The sequence below is a fragment of the Dreissena polymorpha genome, chromosome 6 (assembly GCF_020536995.1).
Source record: "Dreissena polymorpha isolate Duluth1 chromosome 6, UMN_Dpol_1.0, whole genome shotgun sequence".
Taxonomy (NCBI): Eukaryota; Metazoa; Mollusca; class Bivalvia; order Myida; family Dreissenidae; genus Dreissena; species Dreissena polymorpha.
The window spans coordinates 31216203-31233968 of NC_068360.1; the positions used below are offsets into that span (position 1 = coordinate 31216203).

Sequence of the window (17766 nt, forward strand, 5' to 3'; positions counted from 1 at the left end):
AAAATTATTGCTCAGTACAGTACTATATAAAGGATACAAATCTCTGTCACTGAACGAAGTGGAACACCGAACCTCTGTACCTGAGCAGGAACTGAAATTTATTTAAAGGAATAACTTTTAACATCCAAAAACACTTATATAACTTAAAAACAGTTTGCATAGATATACAAAATGGAAAAAGTCTCAAATGAACTTTTCATGAGACAACCATATCACCTTTGACGAAACCTTGCCAGGAGTGAGGACATTGGCATACAGCAAACATTGAATTGGTTTGGCTTTAAGTTAATAAAAAATGTGAAGCCATAGAACAAAATATTCGAAGGAAGATGGTCGAATCAAGTTTCCTACAAGAATAGTAATTAATGATGAAAATCAAATGAAAGAATAATAAGCACACATAGAATTGAGTTAACTTCAGACTAAAAAACTTGAAAGGCCATAAGCCCATTTTTTTTACATTTCATCAAGTATTATATGGCTGAAGATTGCTGTTTTCAATATATCTTTTTCCATGATGGTATTAATCCAAGGGATTTAAATTAGCTGGAACCAATAATCCCATTTGAGGTTTGCCCCTAATTATTGATTTTCTGAGAAAAGTCCTATGTCCTCTATACAAAATGCACCGAGAGAACAAGAGCTTAGTCAAAAACATGACATAAACCTCCCGCACCACTTTGTGAGCTATGTTAAAGGGCAAACAATTCAAAATGTGTGGGTCACTGGTAATGAAAAGCTTCTTGCAGATCTACATGTCACCTGGGGTATAATGATTAAAAGAATAACAGTGGTCAAATTGTTTGGTTATAACCCAGAATACTTTACCAGCATCGAGACTGTATCAGGGTTTTACATTCATGTCAAATTTTAGGGGTCCCTAGGACTCTAGTTAATAATTTTCAGGGGTCCTGTCAATAAAAATGGGGGTCCCAATAAATATGCTGGCTGTGTCAAAGTCAATTAGTTAAAAGTATAGTAATCGATTATTTACGTTAACAATAGCAGAGATTTAACACACACCTATATAATTAAAGATTGTATTTATTTTTATAGTTTAATCTTGCTTGCCAGATAATAAGCAATCGTAACCTCAGTAAGCTTTTCTTTCATAGCGACATAAATAGCTCACATTTACGCAATGTAATCTCAATTTGGGACTTTGCAACTAGCAACAGCAGGTGCACGATTGGTCGATAAATCAACAAGCGAGACAACTCGTACATCCTTCTAGAAAATTACGCACTGCAGTTGTCTTTCAGAGTTTCTTGTTGATATTACGAGAACCAATACGTCAAAAAGATTGTGCGTCAAATGGGACACAAATTAACAAATATGACGGGTCCTGACTGGCATTTTATGCGTATTTGACGCATAATATCGCGTTCCCTAAAACCCTGCCGTATCATTAAGCCTCAGGCTTTCAATGCAATTGAGCTAAATAAATATGTAAAAACTCAACTTTACCAACATTGGGTCCAGGAGTGTACACTACCCCCAGGTCCGGACTGTGGGCCGGTAGACTTTCATCAAACAGGTCCTCTTGACTGTTGGCAGGAACAGGCTCTACAGACTTTGTGACTTGCGTATGAACGCCTTGGGTACCGCTGGTCAAACGCTTTGCATGGGGACTATGGGACAACAGATAATGATTAATCCATAATTTAGTTGTTTGTTTTTTAACTAATTAGTGAATGTGACTGATTTGATTTAGTACTTTGATTATATCAATGTTTTGTTGGAAAAAGCACAATTTGAATTACGTGAGACAAAAACCAGTTTTCCTACTTTGTTACAACAATGCATGAATTATGCTATCAAATTACTTGACAAGTCATATTTAGCTTGAAATAATAATAATTTCACTTAATGCCTTTCAGTGCAAGACAAATATTGAATTATCTTTTTTCCAATCAGTTTGAAGATTTTTTAATACTCAGAAGAAAAAATGAGTTTTGTCACTCAAGTTCCTAAAAATAATTTGAAGAGCAGCATGGAATCAAAAGCCTTATAACTTCAACTCATGAGAAAGTAAAAAAAAAGGCCAAATGACATGAGGTCCTTAAATTTTGCATTGTACAGGACCTTATCAAAATTTACAGGACATTGTTCTTTTTAACCAAATAAAAAGAAATACAATACCCTTTTTCAAGTATATTTTACACTAAGACTAATTGATAAAAAAAAAGATTTTATTTGGTAAAAATTATAAAAGTGAATTACCGGTAAGCGTCATTTGAAAACAATACTACTGAAACATATTTCAAAACAATCAAACAACAGCTGCAGTAGCATTATGTCATATTCCTTTAAAATATTTTTTTCCTGTCTGTTGAAATCTTAATATTTGCTTCTGACTTGGCAAGCAAGAAGCACAGGTTGCATGGTTCCCTGCTATCTATGTAAGTTTATTAAAAGGCAGGAAACTTTCTATCAAACAATGAAAAACCCTTATTCTATTAAAGTCACAGGTAGATTGCAAATGCGCCTTACTCGTTGGTTATAAATATATTTTTATCATAATGAGCCATATTTGAGCAAAGTACATAAAACCAGTCAATATTCCTAACATCAGCAGAATTGTTTTTATTTAAAAGCAAACCAAATAGTTTTATACATCAATTTTTTTATCAGACATGCCGAAGGCTAGTACTGTAGTTTATAACGGATGTCAACCATTTTAAATTTCCATGGTCCAACCTCTTTCACATGGGTCGTATCTTTTTCATACATGTTATCCCAATTTCGGAAATTTTGTCCTGCCTTTCCAATGGGAGACTTAAGGTGAAAATATAGGAAAAAATATAGGAATTTTTCCATCAAAATATAGGAGGTTTGAGCTTGTTTAGGGTTAAAATATAGGAATTTTATGGTAAAAAGTAATGTTCAAGAGATATGAAGACAACTTCTTACTTACTTGTTTTCCGTCAATAATCATTAAATTAATGTTTTACTTAACAAACAGTCCCTCATCTTCATCACCAAGGCAGATATGGTGATGCAGCAACACACTGTGGTCATCAATGTGGACACCTGAATTTTTGTTATAAAAATAGTTAACAATCCACAAAACACAAAACATTATTAAACATAGTTTTACAACCTAACATAAGAGTGCAAAATAACATTGATAATAAAATAACTGAAACTGAAAACATGAATCACATACATGTTGTATCATATCATGGTATATAATATAAATACCGTATTTTCTGCACATTAAAATTTCTATACACTCTACAATCAAACATTTTTAGGACATGAAAAGAACACCAAAACATCCTATATGATAAAATGTACATACAGAATATAAGATTTTTTTGGTAGCCTCTGCATTAAATATATTTGAAATTGAACATCAAAATAATTAATTGTACAAAATTGCACTGTGTTATTAATACCAATTGTAAAACAATCTAATATCATGGGTATCAGACACACAATGGTAGATGCATATCTTAAAATTAAGAATAAGATGCTATGGTGTACATGCCAAAATGGCAATAAAACATCTCAATAATCAGCAGATATACCTTGAGTATACGGTACAATCACATTCTCTCATCAGATATCAAAAATAAATCAGAATGAGATCAATATATGAAAATAACTTAGAACTACTGTACACCTTTGTGAATTTACATGAAGCTGCTGCTACCTGCAGACTACTAAATAACAACAATGAAACATATTTTAAAACAGTTTTGTCAAAGCGGATCAAATATTCACATTATGATATCTGTGTAATATCAAACACAGCCTCCTTAATTATTCTACAAGACTTCCAATGCCCTAAAATATATTTTTTTAATCCAATGTTCAAAAGAATTGGAAGCCTGTAGATACGCTCAATTCCATCTAAGATCAGGAAGAGCATTAAATATCTCGTCAGAAGAGCATCCCTGTGGAAAGACCTGTTACAACTATCTGCTAGGATTTGTTCTCACCTTTGAAATGGTTCTATTTGTCTTCATCAAAGGTGTCCATATAGATATCACAATGGTGTACAACAGCACTCCTGCAAGATGGTGATGCTTTGGAAGAGGAGGGACAGCTTTTGATACTATAAATCAAAATATCTTAAGGCAGTATTACTTCTTATAAGTATTTAACAAAAGAGTAAATTTTCAGAGCAAAAAATAAGAAAAACGTTAAAAATATAGGAAAATATAGGTTTTGAAAAATATGGGAAAATTCTCAAAAATATAGGAAAATATAGGAATATAGGAATCAGTTGACGGCCTGAGACAATTTGTTGAGACATTCGATAAAAACTATGTTTCTTTTATATGTTTACCTTAAAAGATGCTATTGAATATCAAAACTTAAAATCACAAATACCTTTATCACTTCCTAAAAACAACACTTGCTAGCTATCAAATGTAATACACCAACCAAGGTTTAGATAAGAATGTTTAAATTACCATACATAGTAAGTTATTTATAAACAGACAAATGAGTTTTTATCTTTCACAGAAATATACTATCCATTTCACCCAATTTTCAGAAATAGTTTGTTGCATTCAACCCAAATTCAACCCAAATTCTAAGTCCCATGTGCGCACATCGGGTTATGTGTAGATGAATGTTCAAGAGGAAAACCCACATCCCAAATCAATTACATCAAACCTTAACATAGAAAATAAAAAACATTATGCCACAACTACCCTTGGTCATGCAGATGTTGCTTGTTCAGATTCTGGTGGGCATTCTTGGGCCTTGGGTTTGTTAGAGAATGTTTTCCAAATGTATGCTGATATGAATAGCCAGCATTCAGAGATCCTGCAAATACATTGTTCCATTCCACATAAATAAAACCTAAGATAATAATATGATGGTAATTGACATGCAATAATAAATTAAAATCACATATAAATTATTATAAATACATGATCATGTATGTATTATAAAATTAGATATTTTATAATATATTAACTGAGAGAACATCTAGATAAAAAGGGAATACAATTTACTGGTAAATGCACTTCTTGTTTATGTGCTTTATAAAAACAACAGCATTACAAAACCAAAGCTAATAAAGTATAAACAAACTAAATGAACATTGTAAAAACAAGCAAATTCATTGAATTGATATTCCCCGATATGCTTCTGGACACAAAAGTGTTATATTTGACACTCAAAAAAGCATTTTTTCAAGATACAAAGGGCCATAACTCCGTTATTATTATATGGTGTACAATGCTATTTGGCGTGCATCATCCTCTTATTCATATATATACTCATACCAAGTTTCAATGAAATCCGCCAAAGCACTTCCAAGATATGGCTCCGGACACAAAAGTGCCGGACGGACGGAAAGACGGACGGAAAGACGGACACTGCCAAAACAATATCCCTCCGCCTATGGCGGGGGATAATAAAGTTATACACACGTGAATCCACAAGCTGTATAAGATGTTTACCACACAAACAAATTAAAAGTGCTGATGAGTCCATGCCAGTAGTAAAACAAAAGTATGCTTTTTTATTTAAAAAAAGAACAATATTCAGGCCATTATTACAGTGAGTTTATCATATCCCATTTCTGCATTATTACCATTGTAATGCTGTGAAGTCCAATCATCGTATGAAGGTGCAATGTGTACAGTTTCCCGCGCGTTATGTGGGATCTGAGAAGGCCCAATCTTGTGTACCACTGGAAACTGGGAGCCCAGGTAGATGTCATCACTGTCACCTGTAAAGTGTCAAGTATGGGCACTTATTCTTATGAAATGAGCCGCAATCAAGGAATACTGAGCTAAATGCATGTGCGTTAAATATTGTCCCAGATATGCCTGTGCAGTCCACACAGGCAAATCAGGGACAATACTTTCCTCTTGAACTGGATTTTTATATATATTTTCATATACCTTCTTTAAATAACATATAAGCGAAAAGTGTCGTCCCTGGTTGGCCTGTGTTGACTGCTTATCTAGATTGACACTTTTTGCACATACATGAAGCCCAGTTTTCCCAGACCACAGCTCATTTTGTATGTGTAATTATTATAATTATTATTACTTTGCCTTATAATGATTCCTTTGACATATAAGGTTCTGTATAGCCCAAACAGAAATGTGTCACACAGAGTGATGCCCACCCAACACATAATTAGACACAGACAAATCCACTATATAGTCTTCAGTGGACAAAAAGAAAAAGTGCACTAATTCAGCCAAAACTTGTCATTCTTTCTTAACGTCATTCGGAAAGTTTGAGTGTTTCAGGCCATGCAGTTAAGACAGTTGAACACACAAAGTTTGGGGATCATATATTCCTTAGTTGGACAACAGACGGAGGGCCATACTGTTGCCAAAAAAATGCTTCTGAAATTCCTTGCTTTACAATTTTCTACACAATACAGTAATGTCATTCATTCAACATTCAAAGTTTGAGAAAGTTCCACCTAGTAGTTATGAAGAATTGAAAATTCAAGCTTTGTGATGAACATATGTATGGACACACAGACATCATTTTTTTATGGTTAAGAACGATTATTGTCCCCCACTCTGTTGGGGTATAAAAATCCTGGCACCTAGTGGGGATCAAACTCTGGGCCTCCCAGGCTCCAAGGCAGACCGTCTACTGCATCACTATAAAAGCTTGATTATATAGCAAGGCACAATAGGTGTCTCTTATACATCACCACAACAGCTACATAACAAGACTATTGCCAAGCAATATATGTCCCCTACCGGCTCCACCATTGTCAGAAATATATATATTTTTTTTTTTAATATTTGTTGCCGTAGCAACCAGAATTTTTGACGTAGGAACAAAATGAAATGACGTGCATAATGTCCTTATTGCTATCTATCCATGTTTCAAGTTTCATGAAAAAATATTAAGAACTTTTAAAGTTATCGCAGGATCCAGAAAAGTGTGACAGACTCACAGACTGACGGACACACAGAGCGCAAACCATAAGTCCCCTCCGGTGAAACCGGTAGGGGACAAAAAGAGGGCCATAGGCTCTAAGGCGCTAACCTGATATCAGAATGCACTAAACTGTTCTCTGTGGGCAGTGGTAACAATATTTAATCAATGCTTCTTCATATCATCAAAGTTGAATTCTTACATTCAGAACACAGCTTCTTATCAAATTTCATGGTGAATATTGGTAAACTAAAGTAATCACAAGGTTCAATACCAGTCTCACAAGGCAAACTGTCATGATGCGGCTTGCCTGGTTTCCATAATTGTTAACAGGCAAGCACCATTTTTATTAAATTGGCAAAGATATCATTAGAGAAATGTTCTCAGCATTTACATAAAAGTCTTCAATCTTCCAATACAAAAATGTGACTTCTAGACAGTTCACAATGTTTCACTGTAGCTTCATAAGGAATAGTGCCCTGTCCACTGGCAACCATGGTTTTCAACAGGCCAGAACCATTTTCAAACTTTCCTGAGATATCATAAGAACAAATGTTCTGAGCAAGATTGATGATGATTGTGTAAAAAAGTGACTTGGAGAGTGTTCACACGGATTCACTATCGCCATTTTTTTACCCCAAATTATCAAGTTTTGAACTCGGCCAATATATCCTTGAGACAAATTTTGTAACCGAGTTTCATTAAGATTTGGCAATAACTTTAGCCTCTAGTGTTCATGAGGTAAATGTTGACAATGCAAGACCCATGACGAATTACAGAAAATGGCAATCACAATAGCTCATCATGTGAAAAAATGAGCTAAAAGCTCAACATATCTGTCACAATTTACATAATGTCCATGAAGGTATGGTTCAAAACTTAATCTTGTGTGATGTTTACATTACATATGTTGAAAGTGATACTTGATTAAGTTTGTAATCTAACAATATTATACATATCTTTCTGAAACTACATATGACGGCTTTTTGCTGCTCCTTTCATTTGCTGCAAACAAGAAAACAATACAATAAATTGGATAAGAGTCAATAAATAATGTCAATTATGTCCTCAAACAACCCATCATAATATAATAGCAGGTCAATAGAATTTCTGACTGATTACCGCACAAGAAATGCTGAAAAATGAAATTAATTTACAGCCCACAAAAACTCAAACTTTGCTGGAGCTGATTTTGATATCTTTAAGACCCAAATAATATCAAGCAAATAATGAAGATTTTATAAGTATTAAATTGATAGTATCTACTCTACATGCAAAAGCATGTGACATTTCTGAAGTAATAACAGAAAGCGCACATTTAGTGTACATAAATTAACATATTTTTTCCAAAATACAAGTCGCACTGGTATACATGTAAAAGACACTTTCCTTTATTTCCATATTTTTTCTTATTTCATCTACATACACATCAGAATGCGAGAGGCACATAAACAATAATGAAATACTCTAAAAGATATTCCTTACAAATGAAATAGTTTCCACTACCGGTAAATTAAAAGTTGTTTTCTTTTATAAGAAGTGATAGCATGTACTGGATTATTTCAGTAGACCATAGCTTTAAGAAGAAATAGAAATACTGTGTTTGTTTCTCTGTGACATCTGAGTACTCGGCAACCACTGTGACAGTTGCATTCTGGCTGGCCCTGCATCCCCAGTAAAGATGACATCAAGATCAGGAATGTCCTTGAAGACAGGGGCCTCTGGTACATCTTTGTTCCTGGCTTTGAATGCCGCACCATGAGAACTTTAAACAAACAAACAGAATGAAATGATTTAGAAGTCATTATGCAAGTGATAATCCTGATCACAAGAACCAAGCATATTAATATATATGATCCTAGGTTTAAACATTCCCTTAATCAAGGCCTTTTGCTTGATTTGAGAAAGGGCCTACCCTTCCATTTTTAGAAAAGAAATATCGACACAACTGAGGGAGGGGGCCTTTAGAAGGCCTTTGCTAAAGAAGGAAAAGAAGGAATGCCTTTATATTATGTTGAAAAAGGTTTTCATGTTACAAGACCTTGTGACCTTGACTTCAAACTGGCGTCTTCCTGTTCAATTTTAAAAGCAGACAGTCTTAATACTAAGAACAGCAAACAGAAACAAAAACACTATACAGAGAGTCAAATATCTCACTAGGCAGTCTCAGATAGTCAAATATCTGACAGTTTCTGACTTTAATCTAAAGTGTGAATCCCTTTATATTTGATAATGAGAAAATGGTAGAAAAGACAATGTACCTCTGTGTTGGACAGACATCATCTGTGAAGATTTGACTGAAGTCAATCAGTCCTGCCATCGATGTTCATTTCTTCTGCAATAAATACTCTGGAGACAATGCAATGATTAGGAATGATTAATACTTGAAAACAGATGATGAATAATTTGAAAATAATAACTTTATACTTTATATAATAAAGATGCTTATTTCAAAGCGATTGAGATTTTTTTAACACCAGGGATGGAAATTAACGGTTGCCCGTTCGCCCGGGGCGAGTAATTTTTACGTCGGGCGAATGAATCTCAAAAGCCGGTAGTCCGTCCGGACGAATAGCTTTTAAAAAAGGCCGTTCTGAACAATCGATACATTGCGCGGTATTTCTCAATAACATTTACCCCTCTTGCGTGAAATGGTCTACTACTACTACGATGTTTAATACGCTGTCAACTTTCTGTTCGAAATGGCTGCGTCGTAATAAATTTCAATATGTGGCAGTTCATTCAAGGCGTTTCTGAGCCTGGTGTCATTGAGCTTAAATCTTGATGTCACTGATGACTAGGCAATTAGCAATGAAACAAAAAAATATTAAACATTACTTATGATAGTTCTGCATTATTTATTTATTTTCTTCTATATTTATTTATAAATATTTAATAAATAATTTCTTCGAAATAAACTTGAATTAAAACAAAGGTACTCAATGCTAGCCAACAGCTATTTAGCGCAATGACAGTAGTTTTTACTTAATTAATTTAGTAAATTCTGGTTTAAAAACTTTTCCAGAAAGATTTTTAATTTATGAAATATGTATTGCATCATTTATGTTTAACTTCAGCAACAAGCTGGCTGATTGGATCTCTGTGAATGATGTGATGGCACAAAAGTTCCCCAATATCTTACCTGTCATCTACCTCATCTTATCCATATCACCCTCCAGTGCAGAAGCAGAGAGAGGGTTTTCACAATTAAAGCTATTAAAAACGAGACTACGAACAAGAATGACCCAGCCAGTACTGAATAATCTCTTGTGCATCAAACTCGAGGCTCCAGATGTAGAGCACTTTGACCCAATTGATGGGGTTCACAACTGGAACACTAGTGGAATTCGCATGAGGTGACCCATGTTTAAGGACAATAAGTCCAAGGAGCAAATACATACATACAATGTGGTCAACATCGATGAAGTAGAAAATGAAACTGACAGTGAACTTGAATTTGACTTAGTGTCTACCGACTCGTCAGATTCTGATTCGGATGAATCTGAGGTCTTTAATCGCCTGTTAAGCTTTAACGAACCTATGTAAATTATTAGTAGAAATGCAACATTTCTTTTTATGTATTGACTTATGTAACCAAATGTGTTTTCGTGAAATTTTCTTTTGATTTATGTACCGGTATCATGTGTCTGTGGCAGACTGTGAAAATTATTTTCAGTGCCTCAAAATATGGTGCAGTTGAAATTATTGCATTACAGCATGTATCAACCCTTCAAATAAAAGTACTTACTTAACAAGAAAGCTTTGTGTTAATTACAGTGGTCTTGCCTAGTAGGGGTCAACATTAATCTAAAAATGTACATGTAAAAAGTGCGCGTTTGAGGTTTATGATCACATCGTAAGCTTTAACGAAATTGTCAGGTCATGAATTAGTTAAAACAATGTACACAATATGAAAATTATGTCATTTTATTACCTATCTGTCTGACCTAACATTGTACAACAAAAATGTATACAAAGTATTAGGAAAGTTCTGGGCTCATAGGTTTTTTGCTGGGCAACCTAATTTCAAAAGTTGGTTGCCCGTCTGGGCAACCAGCCATATAAGGTTAGTTTCCTTCCCTGAACACTGTGAATAACATAAAACAAGATAAGAAGCAGAAATGTTCTAATTATGAAGAGTGGATGTAGGTTTTACCAAACACTAACAAGTTGTTTTCTTTTTTTTTGTTACCCACTGAAAAATGGCCCTTTCCCCTCTGATTTTTTTCCCCTCAGCAGGTGAATTTTTCCCTAGATTTCATTTTCTCCCCTCCCCCCGTAATTTTTTTTTTTTTTAAACCTTTAAGTATATAAGTTAACCTGATCCAGTGTAGAAAATAGAAAAAATATTGCATAATTAAATTATCTGTTGCCTTGAATTTGTTTTAAAAACAGTAAAATATGTTAAATTGATTATTTAAGACTTTCCTTATTTTCCCCCAAATCCGGTGTTTTGCGCAATTTTTTCTCTTTAAAAAAGGACAGGCCTTTTCTCCAAAATCAGATAAAAAAAACTAACTAACAATACTGATGCTTTCCATCACTAACATAGTGTTAATTAGATTCACCACAGATGCTGATACCCACACAACACCACCTAATGAGCTCTGAATGTAATATCCTAGCTAGTTTTAGTTTAAACCTATTTTTTTTAGGCTTTAGCTTGATTGCATAGAAAGCCTAAGGCTTATTTGAAAAGCTCTTGAGTCTGTTTCCTGGGACTAGAACCAGTACTTGGTGTCTATTGGGAAATTTAAAGAACGTGGGGATCGAACCTGATCGCAAGGCGGCCACAATATCCACTACACCACTGTGACCAAGCTAGTTTTGCAAATAAGCCACCTACACATAACAATTCAGCACATTATATTTCCATCCACACTATGAAGAGGAAACCAGATATATTTTTATTTACAGTCACCTTGACCTGACTGGCTTCAAACGCAATCCTAAGGTGGTCTTAAGTTAAGCACACTATTTCATTGCAATACTTCCAACTAAAGAAGTCAAGGTGTTGAGTGGATGCAGTTTTTTTTGTTGTGCCTGAAATAACCACATTATCTGCTTTGCAGACTCTGCTAATCCTGTCGTACAGCCTAAAAGTATAAATGTCTAACAAACATTTGGTTGCCATCGAGCTTAATCTGACAGTGTGTCTGATAGTCCTTCTGAGGTTCATGGATGATGGAGTCTGGATTGGACTGTTTGAGTTTGACATAGCTAAAGAAACTTCAGCGTACAGTTTATATAGTATTGCCAGACCTGTATAAAGTCGCGCCAGTCAAAAATCATTAAAAGCGACATTTAAAGTTATGGTAGCCAGAACTAAGTTTGACAAAGTTTGTCAGAGACAGAGGGAAATTAGTTAACTTTTTTTTCCAAGAAAGAAATAATTTGAATATTACCTTGAATGGCTTGATATAAAGTAAATTTCTTATGTGTTTTGTGACGTGTGTATGTAATCGGTGTTCGATTATAAAAATAAATTAGAATCTAAATAACGTCGTCTGCATTTCTTAAAATATTGAGTCTGGTTCCCGACCCAACGTTAAGATATTTAATTAGCACAAAAGAACATTCGAACCAAACGACAAAAATAGCATAAAAGAAAGAAACCCAACTAGACTGGTGTTTCGGTATTTACTACAACATTGACAAATAAAAAGGGATATACAAAGGTTTAGACATACTTTCTAGGGGTATGGCATAACAATGAAAGCGGGCTACATATTTAAAATTATATGGCTTACCGGTGAACATGCAAGGTCTTAACCCAACTGCAATTCCACTTTGATAACCGGCTTGTCTGAATCCCGATTCGCCCCTCGTTGAGTAGGGGCAAGTAATCAAAACTAGCGCCGAGGCGATCCGACTAATTTGCAACAAAAACGCCATATTGATATTTAATTTTCGGAATGCAATGTTTATATGACGCATTCATGTAATATATGCCATCAGACTGAAGAGTAATTATTTGATTTGTGTCAGGCTAATTGCATTAGTACACATCGATCACGAATCTTGCGAAGTAAAACTCGGGCCTGTTTCGCACAAGCGAGTGGGTGTGCACTCTGTTCAAATTAGGATTTTAGAAGAATTTCAAGAATGCCTGTTCGAAAGCAGGGTAAGCGCTTATTGTTAACGATAAACAAGACTGCATGTGATGAACTTTTGTTTGCAAAAATTAATCGATTACTTTATATCAAAACGTTATTGTCAAAATCCAATGGGAAGTCTTGATTGTTTTGGTTTAAAAATAAATGTTCTACAAATTTGTACCCATAATAGTTCACACCCAAACTTTGTTTATGTAATTTTATTTAAGAACAGGTCATTGTTGTCTAAACAAAATGATGTAGGAATGTATATGTGCAGGAAGATAATTTTGTTGTTCATTTTCAATATTTTTGGGTAATATTGTTATATTTATCATACTTTTCAGTTAGTTGCAATAATCACAGGAGTTTGAAATTCTATCCGTAAAGCTAATCTAATGGCTGAACAGGGCTTTCCTTAGACCTCAAATCTCAAGAGTCAAGGACTCTTGGGACCATATTTTCAAGAGTCAAAATCAAACTTCTGAGAGTCCTAATAAAAACGCAGGAGAGTCAATGATTTTTTGCAATTTAAGCAAATTACTGAGATATAATATATAAAAAGCAACAAATTAAAAGATACATGTATATTAACATTTATTTCTTACATTTTACTGTCACTACAACACTATGCATTTAAACACAAAATTTCAATGATTAATAAATACAAAACATGTATTCTAATACAACATTAACTTCATGTATACAGCAGAGTAATATGTCATATGTACTTCTTTGCACGTTTGGGGTTGTTAGGAGCACTGTCATTTAGATCTAAAGTACGCTTTGTCGTTGGCATCTTACACACACTTTCAGAGTTACTACAGATTCCGAATTCGAAAAGGTTTCTCTGCGACATTTTCTGAATGCACAAGCACAATTACACTTTGCACAATTACACTTTATCCAATAACTTTGTTTGACCGTTTTGCGTGGCTATTAAATTAAGAATGAAATACAAAATGTGAAAAAAACCTATTTCCGCTGGCTATCACAAAAAAAACAACAACATACGGGTGGTACCTAAACTTAATAGCCTATATAAATCGGTAAACTATAAAAGGCATACATGCCATAGTCCCGGATTGTCCGGGACAGTCCCGGAAATGAAGAACTTGTCCCGCTGTCCCGGAAATCTTTCAAATGTCCCGGAATTTACAAAATCCATATATACATGTAGCTTATCTTAGGCTTAACTGCACCTCGAATCTGTGTATATCTGCAGCGTCTCCATGACAATGCCTACCCAAATAGACAGACTACGCTACGTGTCAAAATTGATCAATTAACAGGGGTCATGTTATCATATCGATTGTCTCACGTTCGCGGTCAAAGCGAAAAGGCGGCATTGTTTAATGTGGTTGTTAATTGACTTTAATCTACTACGTCATTATTTCCCGCTGCGTAAGGGCAAAGTAAAAAATTAAAAGCAGTTTATGTTTGCACGTTTAACCGACAAAGAAGTTTAGTAAAAAGGAAGCATATAAAAACGTTGTATGTATTGTGAATTGATTTGAGTTGACGATCTAACGGTACTGTATTGTTGTATTTTTTTATTATATAAATGTTATAAATGAATAAATGCGTATCAACAACTACGCGTTACACACCGGTCTTAATAACAATAACGCAGTGACGTCACCATCTATGTTTAGAACGCTTACACTGAAAAAACGTGGCTTGTATCTAGTAACGGAAGTTGTAATGTTTAATTTGACGTTGATAGATTAAGTGTATGTCGGATAGGCTTTCGAACTTTTGCAATTAACGATGCGAAACAAAAAAAACGTACCAAAAATGCATATGTCTATAAATATCGCTACATTTTATACATGTCCCGGAAAATCGGCAAAAGTCCCGGACAATTTAACTCAATGTCCCGGAATTGTTCTGAAAATTTATGGCATGTATGATAAAAGGAAATTATTTCTACTCGCCGATAAAGGTGCCTCCCAGGGGTTCCGCTGTCGATCGCCATTGGCGCCAAATGGCGCAAATTTCTTTTAAGTGGCTCCAAATTTTTTAAAGTGGCGAATTTAAAAAAATCGGTAAAATCCTATCCGAAAATGTACTGCGAGTCGAAAAGCACGCGACCGAGCATAAGCGGCCAGCGTTTGTCAGTTGTAAATATTGAATTACGACGATGTAAGCGACCTACAGTGTAGAGTGCACTGAAATCACAGAAGCGTGAAAGTGTTACAGTCGGTGTTTTAACTGCTATTGTCAAGTTTTATGGGGGTTATTTTCGGATTAACGGTTCTTTTATGATAAAGAACACTCAATTATGTAACACTTAGGACAAACTGGCACAAAGATCAATGATTATAACGATATATAAGGCGGTGTTAATTTAAATTGAGATGTTTGTAGTTCAGATGTGTATCATTTTTTTCCCTTTCAGTTTATGTGCATCATATTATCCAAATGACCAAATGTAACTGTTAAACAATTAAATTTAGATGTTTTATTTTCTGAAATGTAACTGTTTAACAATTAAATTGAGAGGCTTTATTTACTGGTGTTTGAGTTTTTTCCCTTCCAGATGATGTACATTTGTGTGATTGTATGTTTAAATAAATTTTTATAAAAAATGTATGCAGCATACTGTTCCATTGATGTTAACATTATTAGATAAGTTTGGTTATATGTGATTATTTATCATGTGCAAACAAATGTTTTTATGTATAAATAAAGCTTATTAAGACTTATGAAGTTACTTATTATTATTTATGTATTAACATACTTTTAAAAGTAATAATATAGTCAATGACATTGATGTTGTAAGGTTTCTTAGACGATTGTCATAATTAATAAGGTCGGAATAACTGACAGTTTCGGGCCGCGAAAAAGTGGCGACAACATTTTTTGGGCCAGTGGAACCCCTGCCTCCGTATTTAATCCCATCAAAAATTCCGACGCCCTTTAATCATTTCATGTGCCATCTTCACTGAAGACGTGCGACAAACACGCCGTTTTCTATGCCTTCTCAAACGGTCAATTATTACGCCTACATGTATTTTGTAATCAATTAGCTCATGCAAAAATTGTCACTTTGCCACAAGGTCAGTTATATCAGTTCTATAGTTATTTTTAGCAACTTTGAGGCAAAGCGTGTAATTTGACGTTGTAGACAGTACATATGCCAGCATAACTTTCGCGCGTCTTTGAACTGAGCAATCATGAAGTAAAACAGTGGTGGGTGCATTCAGCTTTGGAAATACATTCTGCCATACTCTGGAAATATCTCAAAATATGCTTTACGGTGTTCTGTGGATATGGATGTTATTATTTTATATTGATTATTATTAAAACGGACGCGGATGAGTCCATTCTGTTTTGGTGGGTTTATAGTTCTTCTTAAATGCTCTGAGCTTTTATGAATATATACGTACAGCTCAGAGGGTCAATAGCTGGGAGTTGGATTATTGCAACTAGGTGGGTTTAATACACGTCTTTTCCGCAAACAGCTGATAACAAACGCTATGATAAATAATGGAAAGTTAATACACGCGTCATCGAACCAGCAGTGTTTTAATTGGTCAATACTAGATTTCTTAATTAACCAAACTCCGCCTACTGGGTGGACTTGTGCTTCGATGATTGGAAACGGGCGTTAACGATATGCGTGTACTAAAAATGAGATACTCCGCCCCGAGCCAATTATCGCTTAGTCTTAACAACTTTTGATCTCGTTGACGCAAGTCGGTATATTCCCCCGGGTCAAATGTGACGCATGACGTAATTTTCTCAAGAGTCAAAAAGGGGTCTTCTGTAATTTTCAAGCGTCAAAACCCGGGAGCTCGGGTCAAAGGAAAGCCCTGCTAAATATAAAAAAACAACCTATACATGTATAGTATAAAGACTACAGGAATGAAACGCAGCAGACCCCGGACCTAGTCCATATAAACTGACTCCCAGAGCCTTTGATAATTTTTGCTATGGCGGCTCTGGCAGTCCATATGCACCCCTTCATGAACATGGGTGCCATACATGCCGGATGTCCCGATCTCGACGGGACAGTCCCGCTTTTGGGCCCTTTGTCCCGGCGTCCCGATATGAGACGATTTGTCCCGACATACGTAAAAAAACGATGTAAGGTCTATAGGTTCCCAATAAAATTCGCTATTCTATGCTTTTTCCGCTCCATTTTAGGAAAACGCCACACTGGAAGTTTGGGAATTTCGCGCCGTGAAAACCCCCATTTTGAGAAAAAAAATAATCGCAAAATTGGCTCATTTGGGAAAAATTATCGCATGTAAATAGTGTTTCTTATATTTCAAAGAAGCCGTTAACTGGTAAATAATCACTTTTTGGATAACTTATTATTAAAATTTTACAAAATATTATGAACATGTTTGAAGTTTTAAGTGCAGGTTTTTTAATCTGAATTTGGGGAAAAGGCTTGGCCTTTTTTGAGGTGAAAAAAATAGCGCGAAGCGCGGGATTTTGAGGAAAATAAGGAAAGTCTTAAATAATCATTAACATATTTTACAGTTTATAAACAAATTCAAGGCAACAGATAATTTAATTATGCAATACTTTCTATTTTCTACACCGGATCAGGTCAACATATATATTTGAAGGGAAAAAAAAAAAAAATTTTTTTTTTTTTTTTTGAATTGGGAATTTTCTTTTTTAATTGGGAAAAAAACAACCAGATTTGCATTGGGAATGGGGCAGAATTTCGGACCCGTGGCATAGGGCGGAAAAAGCCTGTATTCAAGCTCTGTTTCGCTAACACTTACCACCGCTAATCCCTTTATTGCCCCCAATTAACAATCCGATTCTACTTCTT

The 17766-nt window shown here is 34.8% G+C and overlaps 2 protein-coding genes across 8 annotated transcripts in view; one reads left to right on the plus strand and one right to left on the minus strand.

Moving 5' to 3' along the window:
* Window positions 1-12423, minus strand: part of LOC127834108 (probable ATP-dependent DNA helicase HFM1) — a 68019-nt gene extending 55596 nt beyond the window's left edge. For 2 of the 4 annotated variants that reach the window (XR_008027815.1, XM_052359719.1), the window contains exons 1-8: window positions 12282-12423; window positions 9138-9211; window positions 8475-8641; window positions 7835-7881; window positions 5558-5696; window positions 4668-4782; window positions 1468-1631; window positions 38-91 (exon numbers count right to left, since the gene is read on the minus strand). Coding sequence is in view for 3 of the 4 variants with exons in the window: in XM_052359719.1 (XP_052215679.1) it covers window positions 38-91; window positions 1468-1631; window positions 4668-4782; window positions 5558-5696; window positions 7835-7881; window positions 8475-8641; window positions 9138-9196 (745 nt within the window). In the remaining variant the exon portion in view is untranslated. Of the gene's footprint in view, window positions 1-37; window positions 92-1467; window positions 1632-4667; window positions 4783-5557; window positions 5697-7834; window positions 7882-8474; window positions 8642-9137; window positions 9226-12281 lie in introns of all 4 variants that reach the window. The other 2 variants (XM_052359720.1, XM_052359721.1) reach the window with 2 other exon arrangements.
* Window positions 12424-12714: 291 nt separating this feature from the next.
* LOC127833318 (disks large homolog 1-like) overlaps window positions 12715-17766 on the plus strand; it is a 187099-nt gene continuing 182047 nt past the window's right edge. For all 4 annotated transcript variants that reach the window (XM_052358495.1, XM_052358497.1, XM_052358496.1 and 1 more), the window contains exon 1: window positions 12715-13000. In XM_052358495.1, coding sequence (XP_052214455.1) covers window positions 12982-13000 — 19 coding nt within the window. In that variant the 5' untranslated portion in view covers window positions 12715-12981. The remainder of the gene's footprint in view (window positions 13001-17766) is intronic.